Here is a 16,594-nt window from a genome sequence, read left to right as displayed (position 1 = left end):
ATACAATTTTGTGTATAAAGATTCGTATCAGTCTCAAAAAAATAAAAAATAAATAAAAAGGGGGGGGGAGAATATAAAACAACATCTACGTTACTGTCCATATAAAATAAATGAAAAACAAATGTGTCCGAAAGATGTTACTAAGTAACAAGTGTAAAGCTCACAGTGCCCATCCACTTCATAAAAACCGGCCAGACAGTTCACCAGGAACCAGCCTTAATTCGAACAACGTCTGGTCAGCCTAACAGTGGAATCCAGTAGTCCCTCCACCTGTGAGCACATCCGCACACTGGATTACGATGCCTTATGGTATCCAAGAAAGGCAAACAGGCTATCTAAAGCCCGACACAGACTGTTCCAATCTCGCCGGGATTGATCAACTTGGGTACAACCAGCCTGCCAGATTTTACTTGCGACTATTGTTAGCGGTGGGGGGGTGTGATAAATTGGAGGCCGTCCCCGCCAGGAAAAAAAAACAAAAAAAACAAACACATTCGCTCTGTGGGAGGGATTGCCCCCTCCCCCCAATCAACACTGACTGTGGTTGCAGGAAAGAAAATAGCTCTGGCCAGCTTAAGATGGAACAACTGGGACCCCAAAGGGGTCAGTGATTGTAAGGGAGACCCATGCTGTCCAGGACAGGTCAGGTCAAGAAGCTGAGAGACAGGGTCTCACCAAGGGGGTCAGAGGTGCCCCAAGCCAGAGGCCTGAGTCTGAGAAAGAATCCAAGAGACAAGGTCTCACCCAGGGGTCAAGCTGCCCGAAGTCTGATTTGGAGAGAGAGTCAGAGATGGAACAGCTGGGACCTGTAAAGGAAACAGGGCTAAAAGTAGTACAGTGTTTGTGTACTAGGACTGGGGACGGTGCTAGATAGATAATCTTTAGGACCAGGGCATGAGACCTGAGTAATAGAGCTGCAAAGAGCCATGAGGCTTAAATATTGCTCTGTCGTATTAAAATAGTGAGAACCCCCCTGTGTGGGAAGTAATACATTTGTGAATTTTGCAGTCTTTAAATTAAAGTGGGCAGAAAGAGCTCTGAAACACTTCTGGTGTAGAGTAAACTCACTATTTTTGCACTGCCAATGAGCTACAATACCCTGTGACTTGTGACTAATGTATATAAATAAAAGTGTCATCCTTATCCCAAAAATATAACATATATGTAAATAGTTACTAGTACACTTGGAACTGAAAATGAGCATTAATACATATCTCCCCAAACATTTGTAAAGCAGCTGTTATAATGGAATGCCTAAACAACCAGGTCAAAAATTGGTTAAGTGACTACTGGGAACAGATCCCAAATAATGAAAGGAAAAAGGAAATTAATGATCAGAAGGCCTTTCCTGCACTGCATATAAAGATACTTAAGAATTCTAGGAAAGACAACGTTAATAGTTTCCTGCCAGCATTGCTAACTCTTAAGCATTTCTTAGGACTTCAAAAGATATAGACATGGTTTATAATTATTTTACAAGAATAATTACCCACATAATATATAGAGATTTCTGTACCAATTAAGAGTCCCCAAACAAAACATTACCAAAGGAAACGCAAATAAATAAAATATGGTTGCATAACAGAGAGATATCAATTAAAATGCACAGCCAGGCAGGGCCTGGTACATTACTGTAGAGGTGAAAGACTAAATTCATAAATTCCATAAGCTTTTGCGTAAAACCCAACTAAAACACTTTTTTTTTTTTAAATGAACCTAAAAACAACAAAGAAACACACACACACACTGCACACCTTATTTACTGCAACAGGTATGATGTGGTAGTTGTCTCTACACTAGAACTCCATGATGACCCCCCCCCCCCCCCCCATTTTGTACAATGTGAAAGATGTTACACCACGAGAATCGAGAGAGAATCTTGATCTTTATTCTAAGCAACAAATCATGTATCTAGTTTTTCCCAGAATCATGGAGCGCTAGTGTAGAGACACAAACCACATCATACCTGTTGCAGTAAATAAGGTGTGCAATGTGTGTGTGTTTCTTTGTTGGTTTTTTAGGTTCATTAAAAAAATAAATAAAAAAAATAAATGGGGCTAACTCTATATTTTTTTAATGAGGGAAAAAAAATAAAAAAATAAAAAACGGTGAAGTTAACCTCATTTATTTTATTATTATTTTTTTCCCCCCTCATTAAAAAAATATAAAAAACACACTTTTTTTTTATTATTATTAATGTTTGGGGGTTCAAGTAATTTCCTAGCAAAAAAAAAGAATAAATTTTAAACTTGAAACCAACAAGTGTCAGAAAAAGGATTAGTAGTTCCCTCATTTTACAGACCGAAGTTCATTCCTTTGATCTAAAGAATAAAATGGTACAATGTTTATAGTTAGCTCAGCAGCTGAGTAATATTGTAAAACTTAGCAGACTCCCTGTTTTTTTTTTCCCTTTATTTTTTTGACAGCTGTCTTTGAGCAGAGAACTCTGCATAGAATGGGAAAAAGCTTTAAGATTGCGAGGGGGGAAAGAATCACAATCTCGATTCTTAACAATTAATCGTGCAGCTCTTGGGCTGAAGAAAAGTTTTGCATCCAGTATTTTCTTAAGTGTATGCACACCACTGTGTGAACTTGCTTCACAGTAAACAAGGTTCAGCCTTAGAAAAATGTGTATGAAGCAACCACAGCCCAAGCAGTTAAGCCTAGGCTTTCCTAATCAGGCTGTTGCTGCATTCTAAAGAAAAATTAACTATAAAACTGGCTACACATACAATTTTTCTTTGGATTTACCAAAACCATATAATATGAGGTCAAAACCTAAAAACTTTCAAACTGTATCCAATCAGGCAGGCCCTTGCACTACATAATTGAAGGTAAAGCTAAAAAAGGAAATTGAACAAGATTATATAATGTGTAGCCAGCTTAAAGAGGTTATAACCCCCAAGAGAGAAAAAAAAAAAAAAAAAACTCCTGCAAGACAAAGGCATATTGAGCTAGTATGATGCTCTGGTGCTGAGCGGCTGGAACCGCGACAATGTCACTCCTGCCCATGCATGCGGGAGCCACTGGTTACGGCACAGGGCTCTGAAGAAATGACACAGGCATCCGTCCGTTCCTTCAGAGCGCATGCGTTGATGAAGTTATCAGGGGCATACACAGTAAATATATCTCCTAAACAGTGCAAGTTTAGGAGATATTTACAGTACCCATAGATAAGCCTATAATAAGGCTTACCTATAGGTTAAAAAAAAAAAAAAAAAAAAAAGGGAGGTTACTTCCTCTGAGACTTCACATACCTTTTGTTTTAATGCACTTGGGAGCATATTTTAGATGATTAAAAGCTGAACTACAGGAACCCTTGTAGTGTCCCCACCCCTTGCACCGCAAGGTATAAATGGCTGTTAGTCCCCCGGGTTGTGGGTGGGCCCTCACCATCTTCACAGTAAGATGCACCCCATAACCGGAGTGCCTTGCAGAAGAGGCTTCGGCCTGGTTGAATAGTGTGAAGGAAGCCTGCTGGAGCAAAGAATACGATAAGTATTTTATCATATGCCTCTACCCCTAAACTTAAGCATGCAACCCTTTCAGCGGCCCGGGCCTCTGCAAAGGTGATTTTTGTGTAATTGAGCTTTAAAACTACAAGTTCAATTGGGTTTTAAAAGTAACCCTCAGTCAACATAAAACATGCCTCAGCTACTTCTTAGGTGTGCATGTGTTTTAATTGAAAACCTTTTACCGTAAAATAGTCGCCAGTCACAGATGCTTACTAAACCGTTGCAGTTATTTGTCCATGATCACTTGCACACAAAAAATAAATAAAAATAAAAACCCCTAACAACTCTTGTAAATTAGTAGTGTGTAACTTAAGAAATATGCCACTTGACAAGTAGACTGCAATTTGATCAAGAAATCCCACTCACATGGGTTTCAAAAACAGTCCTGATACTGTGCTGGATAGAAAGATAAAAAAAAAAAAAAGTTATCTGTTGGGACATCACAGAGAAGAAAGGGACACCCATTTGCTCTACTGGTGGGATGAAAGTCAGCAGATGTTATAGAACTAGCTCACTTTCATTTCAGGCTCTTAGATGTACAAGCCAAGTACCACAAGCAGCTGGACAGTGTTTTGCTTCTTATCTCTGGCATGTTCCAAGCATATAGAGCTTTCCAATGGAGCTTATAAAACAAAGCACAGTTTGAGTGGTCGTCAATAACTGATTGCAGAGTTATCCATTTCAGATTTTACATCTTATACAGAAAAAGTTAAAGAACGCCACTATTCATTACTTCTAAAAACCTTGTAGCACAATGTAACCCCAATAAAATGAAAAAGAAACATCTTTTCAGCATAAAAAAAACACACTTGATGCATATCTGGTTCCCAACATCCACACACAAGTTTAGACTTCAGAAGGGACAAAGGTGTTAGTCAACAATACCCTGCGTCTCCAATTCAAAATTATGAAAAATAATTTTTTTTATTATTATTAATAAATGCAAGAAGCGTTTGATTAGTTTGCACAAAAGTTATAGCGTCTACAAAGTGGGGGATAGTTTTATGGCATTTTTTTTTTCAATAGTACCGTCTTTTTCGGACTATAAGGCGCACCGGATTATAAGGCGCACTAGCAACGACCGGCTGATAAAATGGATATTTCCATATATAAGGCGCATCGGACTATAAGGCGCACTGGATTATAAGGCGCATTTAATGAAACACAACTCGGATGCGGTACTGTAAGTCAAATTTTATTCAACTCTTTAGCAATAACCATAAAATGGTCTATAACAATAACTCTTAACACTGTTCAGTTAAATACAAAACCAGACACTCACTTTTTCACTTTATTCTTCAATAACTCTTAACACTGGTTTTGTACGGTATTCACCGGTAACTGAACAGACACTCACTTTTTCACTTTATTCTTCTCCCGCAAATCCATCAAATTCTTCATCTTCAGTGTCTGAGTTTAACAATTGGGCGATTTCGGCATCAAGCACGCCCGTATCCCTCTCATCATTCTCATCAGTATCCGAGTCAGTCTCGTTGCTGTCATCGGTACCGGTACTTAGCTGTTCAGTGATAATTCCGGACTTCTTGAAAGCTCGGATTACACTGGTGACTGATACCTTCGCCCAGGCATCCACGATCCACTGGCAGATAGTGGCGTAACTCGCCCGGCGTTGCCTCCCTGTGTTGGTGAATGTGTGTTCGCCTTCTGTCATCCAATGCTCCCACGCAGCTCGCAATTTAACTTTAAATGACCTGTTGACACCTATATCTAGTGGCTGAAGTTCTTTGGTTAATCCACCCGCAATGATGGCAAGCACCGAATTAGTTTTCTTCACTTGGGCTTTGACAGTATCTGTCAGATGGGCGCGCATGGAGTCACAGACCAATAGGGATGGAGATTCGTGGAAAAAGCCACCCGGTCTCTTGACGTAAACCTCTCTCAGCCACTCACTCATCTTCTCCTCGTCCATCCAGCCCTTCGGGTTAGCCTTGATGATGATGCCAACCGGAAACTTTTCTTTTGGCAGAGTCTTCCTCTTGAAAATTACCATGGGTGGTAGTTTCTGGCCATTAGCCTGGCAACCGAGAACTACAGTGAAGGATGACTTCTCGTTTCCTGTAGTGCGTATAGATACCGTACTGGTCCCTGTTCTCTCGACAGTACGGTTTACAGGGATATCAAAGGTAAGGGGGACCTCGTCCATGTTGGTGATGTTCTCTGGTCGGATCTTCCGTTCATTGATCTTGTTCTTGCAGTAGGTACGGAAAATGGCCAGCTTTTCTTCGTAATCCTTTGGCAGTTGCTGTGACATAGTGGTTCTTGTGCGGATAGAGAGATTCCACCTTTTCATGAAACGGAAGCACCAAGAGGGACCTCCTCGAAAGTCGTTGATCTCCATGTCGCGTGCGATCGCTGTTGCTTTGAGTCGAATAGAGACAGTAGAGACACTTCTACCTGCGGTTCTCTGTTCAATAACCCACTGTTCAATTTTGTCCTCCAACTGTGGCCATCTTGCTTTGTTTCCTCGGAAACTCAGTTTGGTCTTCTTTACCTGGCGCAGGGCATCTTCTTGCTTCCTCCACTTCCGTACCATTGATTCATTAATGTTGAATTCTCTCGCAGCTACTCTATTTCCATGCTCTACTGCATGACTGATAGCCTTCAGTTTGAAATCCGCATCATAAGCATGTCTCTTAACAGGAGCCATTTTTGGGGCAGCGGGTATACCGTAGAAAATGAACGAATGAATGCGCACACCTCCTGACTAAGATGGCCGTAATGCCCAATCCAAGCAGTGCAGCTTCGTGGGATTACCAAAGCTAGGAAGCTGCACTGCTTGGATCGGGCATTACGGCCATCTTAGTCAGGAGGTGTGCGCATTCATTCGTTCATTTTCTACGGTATACCCGCTGCCCCAAAAATGGCTCCTGTTAAGAGACATGCTTACGAAGTGGATTTCAAACTCATCGCTATCAGTCACGCAGTAGAACAACCTGAGAGGTTTACGGTACGTCGGTTTACGGTAAGAGACCGGGTGGCTTTTTCCACGAATCTCCATCCCTATTGATCTGTGACTCCATGCGCGCCCATCTGACAGATACTGTTAAAGCCCAAGTGAAGAAAACTAATTCGGTGCTTGCCATCATTCCGGGTGCATTAACCAAAGAACTCCAGCGATGTCAACAGGTCATATATAAGGCGCACCGGATTATAAGGCGCACGGTCGATTTTGTGAGAAAATTTAGGCTTTTACGTGCGCCTTATAGTCCGAAAAATACGGTAATGAGGGCAATCATTGATTTTCATCATGACTGCGACATTAAGGCAGACAGATCGGACACTTTTGGTGCCATTTTGGGACCACATTTATAAAGCGATCAGTGCAATTAAGAATCCACTGGATTACTGTGTAAATGTGACTGGCAGTGAGGGGGTGCTGTAGGGCTTAAGCTTGTCCCAGGGAGTGATTCTAACCGTGTGTGTGTGGGGGGGGGGGGGGCTGTGTGTGACACGACACTGATCACCGCTCCCAATTACAGGGAGCTGTGATCAGTGTCACTAGGAAGAATGGAGAAATGCTTGTTTACATTAGCATTTCCCCGTTCTCCCTCTCCGTGAGACTATCGTGGGTATCCCCGCGGACAGTCCGTGGGACCTGCAATCACACTCATGGAGCCAACGGCGGTTGCGTACCAGTGGCGGGGTGCACACGCCCACATGCGGCTTCTTAAAGGGCAACGTACAGGTACGTTAATATGCCTGTACGTGCCCTTCTGCCGACGTATATCGGCGTGAGGCGGTCAGCAAGCAGTTAATAAGAAGTCTTGTATTCATTGAAAAAAAAAAAAATTTATAATATATATACACACACATATATATACATACACACACACACACAAAAAGGTGTTCTATGAATAGCAGCAATACTGAGCAAACAACTTCCTGTTGTCAGTATGCAGTGCAGCAGCCGCTTGGCATGGGACCCAGAAGACTAAGCAATCACTCTAGTAGTATCACCACTGCAGTGGCTGTCAGATTCCACAGCAGTCTCAGGTATGTTATATGCATACTTGCATTAAGCCAAACTGGACCAATAAGATACCTGGAGTTCATCTTTAAGGCAATAGTAGGAGATTCTGCCATTGGCAATGCAACAGAACCACACACAATCATTCCCTTGCTGAGCAATCTCACTAGCAAAAGAACAATTCCACGGGAAAAGATTAGTACATCATCTGGATTCCTTTCATTATGAACTTTTCTTAAACACTTTCCATTAATTAGCGTTGCACCCTGTGTGTTTATATGTATATTTTAGGACCCCACCACATAGGTCTGCTTATTTATATTTACATACAGTACAAAATTGGCAATTGTGCAAGGGTACTTCCACATGAGATTATGTCATCCAACTATCTTTCAAATTTTTAAATCAGGAAACAGCACTCGAAAGACCCCATGAGTGCTGGCCTAATCCCATAAAAAAAAAAAAAAACACCCCAGTAGTGGCCACATGACAACAAAATCTAACAGCTGATTATCAGTGTTGCCAGGTCCAAGCACTGTTAAGTCAGAAGTAGATCTATCCCTATGGGGCTGAAAAAGCTGAGTAAGGCATCACGGGTTCTATCCAGGTGGGGGGGGGGGGGGGGGCTGCTGCATAGCTTCAAGGTTACTTTGCCTACTTTCTCAGTTTAGGGTTACTTAAACACTGTGTAACCATTTAATTAGCAAATACTTGAGGATTTCTGAGGTCAGAATAGCTGACAAGATCAACTAATCTGTTTACAGCTTCTGAATTCTTTATAGCAAGCAGAGATGACATGGAAACAAGTAAAAATTATTTTGCATCAAGGCATTTAAAAAAAATTGCATAAATTATTCATATGTCTGACAAATTTTACTATTTATGTAGGAAAAGTAAACTGAACAAGAGAGGCAATTGTTCCTGCTCAAGAACCAATGAATTCCGACTAATCCCATTTACTTGGCAAATGACGAATGTCCTCATTCTTAATAGTAAATTGTAAACCAAGAACCAGGATTATACAAGCTGTTAACTCTTAAGTACTTTCTACAAAAGGACAACCTCAACATCTCATTAAGAAATAAATTTTCTGAGGTAACAGAAAAGTTACCTGTAAATATATACTAGTTATAAATACATAAGCAGTGTTCATGACAGGACTATAACAAGAATGCAGTGGAGAGGCACAAAAAAAAAAAAAAAAAAAAAAAAAAAAAAAAATATTCTTCTTACTTCACATGATGTTGTATGTGTAGAACATATAATGTGGAATGGTCAGTAGGTTGGTGCTGTGACTTGCCTTTTAAATCCTGCATTGAGACTACTAATGTAGAGAGCATATGATGTGAGGACATTGGTCTGTATGGCTGCTATGTTATATGCAAGCAAAGGCACAAAATGCATGTTATGCCCAATTAAAGCCCATTTTCTCTGTATGTACGAACGTATAGGTTATCATTTTTTCTGTCCTGTCTTCCCAGCACAGGAATAGCCCAGTAACATCCACACCCCTCATGACAGGCATCCTCATGCATACTCCTAATGCTGAGAAACAAAAGTTGGTAGGGGAAACATCCAAGTCCCTGCATATTAGATTGGGAGAGCACGTCAACACCTTAAGACCCCCTTTACACACAAAGGGCGTTTTGCAGGCGCTACAATTCGCCCTTAAACTGCTGCTTCTTTGTCTACAATGTGAAAGCCCAATGGCTTTCACACTGGAGCGGTGCGCTGGTAGGACGCCAGGAAAAGTCCTGCCAGCAGCTTCTTTGGAGCGGTGTGTTTACTGCTCCTCCACCGCTGCTCCCCATTGAAATCAATGGGGCAGCGCTGCAATACGGCCGGCAAAACGCCGCTATTGCGGCATACTGTGGGCGGTTTTAACCCTTTCTTGGCTGGGTAATTCAATTAGGCAACTAATGCTGCGTACACACGACCAGACTTTGATGGACTAGGTCTTTCCACAGACTTTCTGCATGAACGGACTTGGACACACACGCAAAGTCTGACAGATTCGAACACGATAACGTACGTCAGAACTAGAATAAGGAAGTTCATAGCCAGTAGCCAATAGCTGCCCTAGCGTCGGTTTTTGTCCCAAACGAACAGATTTCTCGGTCCGGCTGAGTTCCAGTGGGAAAACGTAACACATGTTCTATTTCTAAAGTCCGATGGAGCCCGCGCACGATCAAATTGTCCAACGGACTCGTTCCGTCGGACCCTTGCTGTCAGGTCGTGTGTACACGGCATTAGGTATACCCCAGTGGGTTTACACATGGAGTTTGATCTCAATTGTTTTATTTCTAATTGTTAACTTTTGCATGCTTTTTTTGTGTGTATATATGCATTTTTAATTGTGGTGGTCAGATACCTGTGAGTTGACTTCTTCCCCCCCCCCCCCCCCCTTCTTTTAGATTTTGCTTTATCCCTCATTTGGCGTCTCTTATGGGATTTGAGTGATAAATTTACTATTGCCAATATGTGGGGGTCATTTGTGGCACTTTTGGTTTCTCCTTGAACCAGGCAAAAGGCATAAGGTGTATTGGCAGTCTCGGTAACTTCCAGCCTGGTACTGTGAATTAGGCAAGAGGTGCTGATATGACATCTTTTTTTAATATAAAATTATATTTCACATATGTTATTTTGTTATTAGTGCTTCTTTCTTATAAGCGCCCTTTGGTTTCATGACAGTCATTACCCCGTGCCGCTTCCTAGACTATGGAGACACACGCCACCTTGGGGTTTTCCATGACTGCAGCATTTGCATATATGAGTGAAGGGTGATAGCATGACTCCTTTCCCGCTGACAAAGTCCCACCTAGAACGTACAGGAGGAGAAGTTATGCCCTCTACTTCAACCATAGCGATCTGTTCGGCTACTATCTGACAGTCCCTGGATTTGGATGTATAGAGCGTTTTGTTGTGCATCTTTGTAACTTTATTTTAGTTAATAAATTTGCTAAAAAGAAGAGTACTATTTTGTGTTTTACTCCACATAATGATCAGGTGCTTTGGATTAAGCCAAGGGTTACCCGTTTAGGACCCAGGGGAGCCCATACCTACACTACTGCTCCATTGGGAAAGCGTGATATGACCATCCTGTTGATTAAGTGGTCATGTGTATAAGGTGAGCCGTTACGAGTGCCCGTGATGGGAATCACACACACACACACACACACACACACACACACACACACCCTGAATCTTCATCGGCTTATGCTTACTTCTATGGGAAAATGTTTCATATGGACTTTTTATCTTTTGTGTGTTGCGCTCTAGTTTGACTTTTTATGTTATGGGGAAGGGATGTCTAGTTTAAGGGGTTAGGAGGGTCAAAACCAGACTCTGCAGGGGATGACACATGAGGGCAGTTAGCAGCTACTGGAACACTCTGCTTCAAAAGCCCTAACTGTTAAAACATGCAGACTAGACATGGAGGCCTCTGGACAAAAACTCTGATAATGAAGACCCTATAAACAATAGTGGTCCTAGGTTATGGGTTACTGCTGTTGGTTCCTTCTGGAGATAGCAGGTAAAAATGCCCCCAGAACCACTAGATCAGTATCGACCAAGGTCACATGCGGCAGTGTAACTGTGCTCTGCGTTTTATGAAAACATGTTGCTTCCACACAACAGTATAGGCCAGAGTGAGACAGTGCCTTAAGCTCTCACAAACGTGGGAAGTTTGTGCTGATGGAGTTTAAATACACACAGAAGGACTCAAGTCACCGTAGGCCAGCAGCGGTGCTTCCTTTAGGCTGGATGGTTGGAAGTGCAGAGAGTTCACACACAGCAGTTCACCTAGCAGATGACATCAGCGCTTGTTTTCTCAGTCCTAACCCTTACCACAGTAAATACCAGCAGGATGGATATGTGAACTAAAAAGGCATCCAGAAATTGCAAGTTAGCTCCCAGTGCTTCCTGGCCTTATTTATCAAGCGTGTCTTCAGAGACCAGCCGGCACACCTGGGGCTGTGCTACAGCTCCGGACCTGTAATGGGCTTCATCGCCAACTAACACAATACACTATGATCTGGAAAGTGCCATAATGCAGAGCCTAGTCTCACATGTCCAGTCAAGCAGGATCCGAGTACGGCCTCCAAAGCTAATGCTGAGGAAACGCCAATCAGCTATGCAGAGCAGTTTAAGTAGCAATGTAGTAAGGAATCTTGACTGAAGTCACCAAGGAAAAAATAAAATAAAATGAAAAAAAATCTTTTTTTTTTTTGCTAAAAAATAAAAATAAAAAAAGTGTCCCAATTTCTTATGACACTAGCATAAAAGCTGGGTAGAGCATGGGTTATATGGGAGGTGGCTTACAGTGTTTTGGTTTGTGTCAATGTCCCAATCAGCTGCAAGTAACAGTATAACCCACTTTTCTGAATTCCTGTGTCCCTCAGTGGAAAAAAAAAAAATAACGTATTTAAAAATCGGTGTATAACACGCACTTAACCCCTTAAAATCAGGGGGGGGGGAATAAAAGTAAATATATAAAATCGGGTGTGTGTGTTATACACCGATCCCCTGCTGTTTCAAACCCTTTCTGCCGTTCTCGGTAGCTTTCGGGTATTTTTGGCCGCACTCTGCTATCTTCGGCCGTTCTCGGCTACCGAGAATGGCTGAGAACTACCGAGCAATGCCGAGATACACAGGACATCCGCTCTGTATCTCGGCGGCGCCATTTTTAAACCTCAAAGACACCAAATGACTGACAAGGCTGCATTAATGGGCATTTAAATGCAAGTTTTTTTCCTTAAACTTCCCTCCTAAAAGTTTTTTTCTTTTAAATTCCCTCCTAAACTTGGTGCGTGTTATACGCCGATAAATACAGTATGTTATGACTTTATTCCTGTTATTACCTTGTGTCTGCTATAGTAAATCATAGCTTTACTTGATTTTCATATGTAAGCAGTGCTATAAATAACAGTTTCACTCTGAAGCAATGTGATGTATGACGTACATGGCATCAAAACACACACACTACTGATATCAATTATGCTTACCCTGGAGATAGTGAGAGGCATGTTAAAGTCTTTGCCACCTTGAAGTCTAAAGCCCCAGGGACCTGGGCCAGCCAGAGATACACTGTAGTTGCTCATTTTATCTGAAGTTCCGAGAATGAAAAGCAAAAAAGTTTCCAGAAATGTGTGCACCCTACAAAAAATAAAGATTGAAAAAAGTCAGGAAAAGTATAAAATACAGAAATACATTTTTCATAATACTGACAGACTTTCTGCAACATAGTTAACAACATTGCACATGCAAATGTGGTATTATCCATAATGAGGGTAGTGCAGCATGTCTGCAGTATTTTCAGGAACCAAAACAAAATTTAGTTGATAAAGTTTATCCTTACCCACAACTACTTTTTTTACATGCCCCAAAAGACCCACGGCCTACTTTCACTTCATCGATACCATTTTGGTCATCTTGACTGCAAGCAAGAATATCTTACCCAAATTTCACAACAACAAACCCACGTTAAAAAAAAAAAAAAAAAAAAGGTATAATATAAATAAAATATATGTTTGTCCCCAAAAGAGTAATAGAGGGGAAAAAAATCTTCCATGGGGCACTAGTACCTGGGGGTACCCAAAAGATTCCCTTAATTTTCCAGGATTTCCGCTTACCTTTTATAGAATTCCTTCTGTGGTATTTTAGTTGGGCATTTTTGTCTCTGAAGATCTGATATGTATTGTATGGTCTTTCTTTTGATTAAACCTAGAAAACATGTTTAACCAAAAGAATCCATTGTCTATAGCCAGACCATACAAATACAATCAGATCTGTTCAAACACCATAGCAAAATGCCCAACTTAACCACAGGCTGCATTGATCCTGCCCCCCAACAGTCTGAGGGACAGTGAACTGGCCCCATTTAAAAAAAAAAAAAAAAAAAAAAAAAAAAAAGTTTGAGGACCCAAAATCTGCCAACGAATGAACCTTCATGGAAACAGTTAGTAAAACTAAGGACAAGACCTTGTTTTAAAGTTTTGGATAGTGTGGAGAGATATATGAACACCTGTCAGGTATTTATTGCTGTCTGTACACATGTTAGGGAGATTCACCCTTTCTATTTCTCTTGTTTAAAAAAAAAAAAAAAAAAAAAAAAAAAAAAATCATAAATTGAGTGTTGCCAACATTACAGGAATAGAGGAGAAATCTTACAGCGGGGGCATTAGTTCTGATGACTCTTGTGACAACCAAAGATTCCTTTGAAGGGATTTTTCCGTTTCACTTCCTGTTTTGGCTATGGGGCATAAATTAAGGGAAATACCCCCAATGAGGGCACAGAAGAACTAACAGTTTTACCCTGCTATACTCTATCCAAAATATATATAAATATTAAAATTACTCCTTTATCCCTTGATAATGTTTTTTAACAAAACTAGCCAGGAGGAGCTACAGCAGCTTGGTCATATCCGGTGGGGTGTCTGCATGCCATTGATGGTTTTCTATGCAGTTTTAACCTTAATTAACCACCAGGCCTCTTTTTCAGATTTGGCGTTTACATGTTTAAAACAGTTTTTTTTGCTAGAAAATTAACTTAGATCCCCCAAACATTTTATATTGTTTTTTTTCTAACACCCTAGAGAATAAAATGGCGGTCATTGAAATTTTTTTCACACCGTATTTGCACAGCGGTCTTACAAGCGCACTTTCTTTGGAAAAAAAACTTTTTTGAATAACATAAAAAATAAGACAACAGTAAAATTAGCCATTTTTTTTTTTTTATATTGTGAAAGATAATGGTACACCGAGTAAATTGATACCCAACATGCCACGCTTCAAAATTGCGCCCACTCGTGGAATGACGTCAAACTTTTAGCCTCAAAAATCTCCATAAGCGACATTTAAAAAATTCTACAGGTTGCATTTTTTTGCGTTACAGAGGAGGTCTAGGGCTAGAATTATTGCTCTCACTCTACCGATTGCGGCGATACCTCACATGTGTGGTTTGACCACCGTTTTCATATGCGGGCGCTACTCACGTGTGCGCAAGCCTGTCATGACGGGGTGTTTTAAAAACTTTTTTTTCTTATTATTTATTTTAATTGATTTTATTTATTTTTACACTTTTTTTTAAAAAAAAGGATCACTTTTATTCTTATTACAAGGAATGTAAACATCCCTTTTAAATAGAAAAAATCATGACAGGTCCTCTTAAATATGAGATCTGGGGTCAAAAAGTCCTCACACACACACACACACACACACCCCTTTAAGAGGTATGGGCGGAAGTGATGTTTTGACGTCGCTTCCGCCCTCCTATGGTATAGAGACGAGTGTGGGCCATCTTAGCCTCACTCGTCTCCATACACAGCTAGCAAAAGGACCCGATCACGTCCGCCGCTACCAACGGCTCCGGTAAGCGGCGGAAGGTGCGGGGGTGGCACCTCTCCCGCTGCCGATAGCGGTGATCTCGCGGCGAATCCGCCGGAGACCACCGTTATCGTACAGACGACCGGTGCCTGAAGAGATGGATATCTCGGTTGTGCCAGCAGCTGCTGCCGTTACCGAGATATCCCTCTTCAAAAATAGGACGTACATCGTCGTGCGCTGGTCGTTAAGTGGTTAAAAAGCCTGGATTTTTAACTACCACACTATGGGATCCTCCTTTGTCTCTTTTGCTGACCCCACTGGGCCGTTAAGCCACTTGAGAATTGCTGTGAAGATTTTGCCATTCACACTGAAATACGGATTTTTGTTGATACACAAGTATAAATAAACCTTTTGCATAAGAGCACTTTTTTTCTGATGGACTTTACTGGATTATTTATGAATGTTTAACACACTTATTTACAGTTTGATATATATGAATTTCTTACTTTTTTTTCAAATATGTGAAAAGTGTGGCATGCATTTGTATTCAAATTTAGGATAGATGCCCTGCTGGAAGGTGAACCTCCAACCCAGTCTCAAGTCTTTGCAGACTCCAACAGGGTTTCCTCTAAGATTGCCCTTTATGTGGCTCCATCCATCTTCCCATCAACTCTGACCAGCTTTCCTGTCCCTGCTGAAGAAAAGCACCGCACAACATAATGCTGTCACCACCATGTTTCACAATGGGGATGGTGTGTAGTGTTAGTTTTCTGCCACACATAGCGTTTTACTTTTAGGCCAAAAAGTTATTTTGGTCTCATCTGACCAGAGCACCTTCTTCCTCATGTTTGCTGTGCCCCCCACATGGCTTCTTGCAAACTGCAAATGGGACGTCTTATGGCTTTCATTCAACAATGGCTTTCTTGCCAATCTTCCATAAATGCCAGATTTGTGGAGTGCACAACTAATAGTTGTCCCATGGACAGATTCTCCTACCTGAGCTGTGGATCTCTGCAGCTCCTCCAGAGTTACAATGGACCCTTTGGCTGCTTCTCTGATTATTGCCCTCCTTGCCTGGCCTATCAGTTAAGGTGGACAGTCATGTCTTGGTAGTAGGTTTACAGTTGTGCCATACCCTTTCCATTTTCGGATGATGAATTGAACAGTGCTCTATGAGATGTTCAAAGTTTGAGAACGGTTTTTATAACCTAACCCTGCTTTAAACTTCTCCACAACTTTATTCCTGACCTGTCTGGTGTGTTCCTTGGCCTTCATGATACTGTTTGTTCACCAATGGTTCTAACAAAGCTCTGAGGGCTTCACAGAACAGCTGCATTTATACTGAGATTAAAATTACACACAGGTGGATTCAATTTACCAATTAGGTGACATCTGAAGGCAGTTGGTTCCACTAGATTTCAGTTAGGAGCATCAGAGTAAAAAAGGGGGCTGAATACAAATGCACGCCACGCTTTTCAGACATTTGTAAAAAATGTTGAAAACCATTTATCATTTTCCTTCCACTTCACAATTATGTGCCACTTTATGTTGGTCTATAAAACAAAATGTTTTCAATGCACTGTAATAAAGGGCTGGCAGTGGCAATATCTAATCTTGTATTTCTGCTAATTGCAGCGGGGGGGGGGGGAATGGGGAGAGATGAGAGCAGAGCAGGGCTGCGGATGACGGGACATACACTGACCATGGCAGCCCTGATTTTCATGGTCAGTACAGAGGGGGGGGGATACAGGAAGTGGCAGGATCTGCC

The 16,594-nt window shown here is 41.4% G+C and overlaps 1 protein-coding gene across 6 annotated transcripts in view; it reads right to left on the bottom strand.

Moving 5' to 3' along the window:
- PDLIM5 (PDZ and LIM domain 5) overlaps nt 1-16,594 on the bottom strand; it is a 266,096-nt gene that overhangs the window by 228,774 nt on the left and 20,728 nt on the right. For all 6 annotated transcript variants that reach the window (XM_077476564.1, XM_077476565.1, XM_077476571.1 and 3 more), the window contains exon 2: nt 12,507-12,657. In XM_077476564.1, the coding sequence (XP_077332690.1) occupies nt 12,507-12,602 (96 nt within the window). In that variant the 5' untranslated portion in view covers nt 12,603-12,657. The remainder of the gene's footprint in view (nt 1-12,506; nt 12,658-16,594) is intronic.

This window comes from Lithobates pipiens, unplaced genomic scaffold, assembly GCF_037356315.1.
Source record: "Lithobates pipiens isolate NorthernLeopardFrog02 unplaced genomic scaffold, aLitPip1_a1.2 Scaffold_13, whole genome shotgun sequence".
NCBI classification, from domain to species: domain Eukaryota; kingdom Metazoa; phylum Chordata; class Amphibia; order Anura; family Ranidae; genus Lithobates; species Lithobates pipiens.
Note: the sequence above shows the minus strand (reverse complement) of the source record. Positions and strands in the feature narration are given on the sequence as shown.